General features: G+C 36.5%; 1 protein-coding gene across 2 annotated transcripts; it reads left to right on the forward strand.

Moving 5' to 3' along the window:
* The first annotated feature begins 290 nt into the window (after positions 1–290).
* Positions 291–4,487, forward strand: LOC104590253 (uncharacterized). 2 transcript variants are annotated; one of them, XM_010248831.3, is made up of 6 exons: positions 291–531; positions 716–868; positions 954–1,109; positions 1,871–3,541; positions 3,646–3,708; positions 3,931–4,487. In XM_010248831.3, exons 1-6 carry the CDS (start codon positions 492–494, stop codon positions 4,311–4,313), a joined length of 2,466 nt encoding a protein of 821 aa, XP_010247133.2. In that variant the 5' UTR covers positions 291–491; the 3' UTR covers positions 4,314–4,487. The 2 variants fall into 2 exon arrangements, with proteins under 2 accessions (XP_010247133.2, XP_010247132.2); XM_010248830.3 differs by having other exon boundaries at positions 312–531; positions 1,844–3,541.
* The last annotated feature ends 1,224 nt before the right edge of the window (positions 4,488–5,711 follow it).

Here is a 5,711-nt window from a genome sequence, read left to right on the forward strand (position 1 = left end):
ATCGCTACACATTTATGAAACTGCTAAACGACACAAGTATTTGGATAATGATACAGGTAACGATCATATACTCTATGATCACAGAAATAGATGTGTAACGAGCCACATATAACATCAGATTGGTATCGGAAAAGAAGGAGATGTGTCGTGTATGATAGATTCGGATCTTATGGTGTAAGATTAGTCCTTCAAATAGTTTTAGTTGTGTATGAATCAAAATACAACCTATCCTTCTCAACAGGAGAGGTGGATCAGAAAAATGGTTCTATGTGTATGAAACGATAAAAGGTAGTAAGAGAAAGTCAGGACTCAGGAGACTGCGGAGACTTCAGTAGAACCTTTCCACAAAAGAAACTGTTAGTTGAGCTTGAACATTGTTTGTTCAGTAGAGCTCTGGTTTTGAAGCTTTCTAGATTCCCTTGGTTTCGTTTTTCTGTACGTTTTGGTTCGGCTTTCTGTATCTTCTCTGAAACTTGGTTCTCTAAGACCAAATGGACGGCGACGAAGTCCGTACGATGACTCATCCGCCCGGTTAGAGTTGCTTATTACAAAACGCTGTTTCTTTTCGATTCATTTTTGGGGTTTTCTTCTTTCTTCTTGTTAGTTGTTGTCTGGGTTGTGATTTGCTCGTTAATGGGCTGTTTCTGTTTTTGTTGTAATCTGATTTTGTTCAATGTAGAAGATTTCTGATGGGTTTGTTCATTGTTGTTGTCAGAACATGAGACCCCTGTCTTCAGGTGTCACAAATGCGGTTGGCCCTTTCCCAACCATCATCCGAGCGCCAAGCATCGACGGGCGCATAAGAAAGTTTGTGGGGCTCTCGATGGATACAAGCTCATTGAGCCGGATCGAGACGAAGAAGATTCCGGTGAGAAGTTGGGGTTCAGCAGCTTCTTGCCTTGAGGTTGTGTTTGGATGTTCTTGAGCTAGTTGAATAACTTCACTTGCTGCAGGGAATCTAAAGCGGAGTGAGTCATTCGAGAGTGGACATAAGATGGTTGGTACAGAAGAGGACGAATTTGCTGATGCGGCGTTAGAATTTACAGAAACGGTCGCTTCTCCTACAACTAAGTCTCTGGAGGTTACAACTGAACCTCTCGAGGTTTCAGGTGAGAGCTTTTCATTCTTTAAAAATAGAGTATTGGAAACCCATTTTACAGTAGAAAATAGAATGTGGTTCCTATTTATTATATGCTGTAATGTATGCATTTCTGATGGTGGACAGTGGATTTGGTTTGTTTCCTTAACCAAATCTTTTCTTGTTTGTGGAAATTTTGAATGATGCTGATTGAATGGAGAGAAAGGAATTAATGTGGGAAGTACTCGGTATATGCTGGTTTTCTGTTTAATGATTTTGTGGTTTCTAATTTGCTTGGACTTGGAGCACGTTCCAAATGAAAAAAAAGGGCAGGTTATCTTGGTTTACTGTTTCTATAAGCCTTCAGATCTGGTCTCCTCGTTCATTTTCTTCTGTTTCCACCCAGGGTCATGTTGATGTGATAAATAGAGTTTGTCGTTCAACTGATTAACCTTAACTAAAAGAAAGAAAGAAAAAGATAACTAGAATTTGCATCCTCTCCCTGAATTACAGTAGATTTAACTGTAAAGGGAAGTCATGATGCAAAATACATCATTCCAGAACCTATTCTTGATTTTGTAGTATTTTTTAGATTTTATTTTTTGCATGAGAGTCAACACACAATATATTTGAGATTCAAATGCAGCTTCTGAATCTGATTTTACCATGTATTATTTTATATACTCTTCTTTTTAAGGGTTTTTATGGGTCTTGTCAAAACCTATACTTCATACTTAACAACTGAATTATCAACTTCAATTCTAGGTGACAATGTTGTATCATTACCTGTAGAGACATTAGAGAGAACCGAGGATGAAAGTGGCTATGCTTCTGCTATATCTCCAGCTATTGGTCCTTTTGAGAAGAACAACCAAACTATTGAGATTGTCACAGGCAGCACAGTATTGTGCATTGGACAGGCGAAGTACATGTCACAAAATGAAGATTCTGAACATGCAGATCTGTATCTTAATTCTGATCAAGTTGGAGATACTGCAGGAGAAACTGGAATTGGATCTTCTGATGAGATATTTGAGAGTCAAAATGTAGAAGCAGAAGTGAATGACTATGCATCTAAAGATACATCCGATTCCAAAACTTCAACTCCAGATCTAGATAACAATACTGTACTCTTTGATAATTCTGTCATATCCCCAATAAAATTTGAAGAACCAATTATTTCATCTTCTGAAAGCAGCATTCAAACTGTTGAGATTTTCATGGACAATTCTAGAGTGTCTGGTGGACAGGAAAAATGCATCTTGCAAAATAAAGATTCTACACATGTGTACCTATTTGATAAATCGACTCAAGTTGGAGATGCTACAGAAGAAATTGGAATTGGGTATCCTGATGAGGCTGTCAGCAGTCAGAATATAAAAGCAGTAGATGAATCTCCACCTAAAGATGTCTCTAATGCTAAATCATCAATTCCTGTTCCAGGTAAAAGTACTGTATCATTACCTATTGAAATGTCAAAGATAACAAAGGATGAAAATGGTTATGCTTTTGACATTGAAGCACCAGCTAATGATTCTAAGAGCAACCTCCAAACTGTTGAGGTTTCCGTGGGCAGATCTAGGGTGTGCACATTGCAAAATGAAGATTCTGAAAGTGTGGATATGTTTATTAGTTCCACTCAAGCAGGAGATGCTACAAGAGAAGTCATAATTGGGTTTCCTGAGGAGACTGTTGAGGAACAGAATACAAAAACAGAAGCAAAAGAAAATGTGCCTACAGATACACCAAGTACTGGTGGATCTTTAGAAGTTTCAGAAGTAAGTGGCACTATTGATTCTAAAGACCATATGGAACCAGAGATACCTATAGTCTCTGGATGTAGTGAAGTCAGAGAGGATAAAGAAAATTATTATGAAGCTTTGATGTTTGGGGAAGTTCATTCATGTCCTTTGCCAAGTACCAGAATCAGGTGTCCTGAGGAGACTGTTGAGGAACAGAATACAAAATCTGAAGCAAAAGAAAATATTCCTACAGATACACCAAGTACTGGTGGATCTTTAGAAGTTTCAGAAGTAACTGGCATTACGCTTAATTCTAAAGACCCAATGGAACCAGAGATACTTATAATCTCTGGTTGTAATGAAGTCAGAGAGGAAAAAGAAAATCATTTTGAAGCTTTGATATTTGGGGAAGTTCATTCTTGTCCATTTCCAAGTAAAACAGATGAAAGTTCTGATGTCTCTTCTTCAGTTGAGCAGGTTCTGGAGGAAAGAGAGACCATAGACACAGTTGAAAATGTATGTATTAAGCAGAAAACCGATGCTTCTGAATGTAAGGACACAACTAATGACTTTAGTAATGCTGATAAAATTCTTGTCAGAGATTCTACTGATAGTATTAATAATAATCCTGTGAGTTTGCAAAATGACCGTGACAACAATCTACTTAGACATCAACTTGGCTCCTCTGAAGTTCTTTCCTCTAATCTAGGACCTGCATCAGGTATTTCTTTTCTTGTAACAGTTGTAATTTTTAAAAGCATAATTTTCACCTTTCTGTTTATAAGTCTATTTTTTAGTTGACATGGAGTTCTTCATGTTGTGTAGATGTTGCAATTGATTCTAGTAGCCAAGGGGATAGCATTGAAGGCCACTGGGGATCTATTTCCGGTAAGTGCTAATATATGTCATTACCCAATGTAATATTGGCCCCAGCTTCCTGGGGTCTTGGGAGGGGTAGACTGGGTACGGTCCTAACCTTTGGCATTTTTATGTTCTCATGCTTTCCGGCCCAAGATTTTACCATTATACCAAGTTTATTTTCCTTCCCTTTATAGGAGTCCTCAATTTCTGATATTTTATGTATTTATTGTTGTTATTGTTTTGTTGTAGATGGAACATTTTCTTCCACTAAAGATGCTATGGAAGAAACCAATACACTTGTCCATGCACAAAAGGTTGACAGAGAAAACACAGGGGAGAATGGGTCAAAAGAACAGAAAAAGAATGAACAGATAATCACTAAGGTCACCAAGAGAACTGAGAAACCACATAATACCTTGAAGAGCCTGCTTGTAGAAGGACAAGATGAAAAAAATCACAAGGCACAAGATGGGGCTCCTCTAGAAGATCCAATGAGTGTCCTTGATGTTAACCATGAAAAATTAGACAGAGTAATGGAACAGAATTCTCCTCAAACATTTAAGGGAGAAAAAAGGAGAACCAAAGGAAAACCTTTGTGGGTATCACTTCTGTGCTGCTTATCTGTTAGTTAGACCAATAACGGGAGTTTGTTCATGGAGTCAACTTACAGAGTTTACAAGATATGGTGGATTGTTTCTTTATCTATATTATATGTTATATTTTTCTTTACTTCAAATTATTGGCGATATTCTTAGTCATTGAAACCACTAATTATTCATAATTTGCAATCAAGTTTGTTTCCGAAATTGAAGAAGTGATGGATTGTTTCCATAACCCCTAATGGTCTAACCCATGTTTGCTAAATATACATAACTCAGCAAATCCATTACTATTATTTCCCAATTTGTACAGTTTGGGCCATTTGATTGTGAATCTCTGTATGTGTGGCCATTGATAATTAATTTTCACATTGGATCAACAATTAGGTTCTGTTTGTTTGCAGTTCAATTCTGTTTGTTTGCAGTTCAGTTCAGTTCTGTTTGGCATCAATGCTGATTTCCCAAAAATCACAGCCATGTTGGAGCTACACCAGAACGAAAGGAATCGGCAGTGAAATTTCTGTTTGGTTAAACAATTTTGGTGATTTTCAGGAAATCGGCAAAAAAACGATTCTTGAAATTGGCTCATTTTCAGGGATCACCATTTTTGGTAATTACCTGATTTCCAACTAATTCTGATTATTTGAGGATGACATGGCATCCGATGTGACATTGAATCATAACTCTAATGTAAAAATAGTTGGCCTTTGATAATCAGTACCAAACAGACTCAACACATGGTAGAAATTATACAAAATAACAAAATTTACCGATTTTTTAAAAATCACTGATTTTTAAAAATCATAATAAAAAATCATCATTGATGCCAAACATTAGCTAAAACAGATGAAATCAGATTCGAAGATCCAACATCTTCACATGTTTAGATTCAAATCAATGTTTGTGAGATCTACAATCTGTATTATCAAATCAAATTCAAAAAAGCATAGAATAAAAACTGGTAGGAATGTAGTGGTCTAGTGGACAGGAAATTTGGATCATTTGAAAAGTCTTATTAGGGACCATCTTTCAGTCAAACACTGACTCAACTCATTTATTTCTACCTTTTTCCCTGACGATATTAAAATGGTTCTGAACAGAGACATTAACAGTATATTTAAAACTTCTTATATTTTAATTTTACAAAGTCTGGACCCCACAACTTACACTCTCGTCTCTTGTGTGTGTATTATGTAATGTTTTATATTTATATGTATATATTATATAATATATAAAATAAATTATATATGATATATAGTAAAAATATTTTATTTTATACTTTATAAATAAAAGTCATATGCATAGAATCTGGCCTGGCCCAACACAGGCCCAGGCTTGGGTACATGTTTCAGCTCAGAACCCAGGACTGGCCTATAGCTCTTACGATAAGTTCTAAGCCCGGCCTGGGCCCTGACCTTAATCATTCCTAGT

This window comes from Nelumbo nucifera, chromosome 1 (assembly GCF_055504915.1).
Source record: "Nelumbo nucifera cultivar China Antique chromosome 1, China Antique-T2T, whole genome shotgun sequence".
Taxonomy (NCBI): Eukaryota; Viridiplantae; Streptophyta; class Magnoliopsida; order Proteales; family Nelumbonaceae; genus Nelumbo; species Nelumbo nucifera.

Coding starts and splice junctions, on each gene's coding strand:
- LOC104590253 (XM_010248830.3), top strand. CDS start 492: ATGGACGGCGACGAAGTCCGTACGATGACTCATCCGCCCG. Junction 1,110..1,843: donor TGAACCTCTCGAGGTTTCAG/GTGAGAGCTTTT, acceptor CTTCAATTCTAG/GTGACAATGTTGTATCATTA. Junction 3,542..3,645: donor TAATCTAGGACCTGCATCAG/GTATTTCTTTTC, acceptor CATGTTGTGTAG/ATGTTGCAATTGATTCTAGT.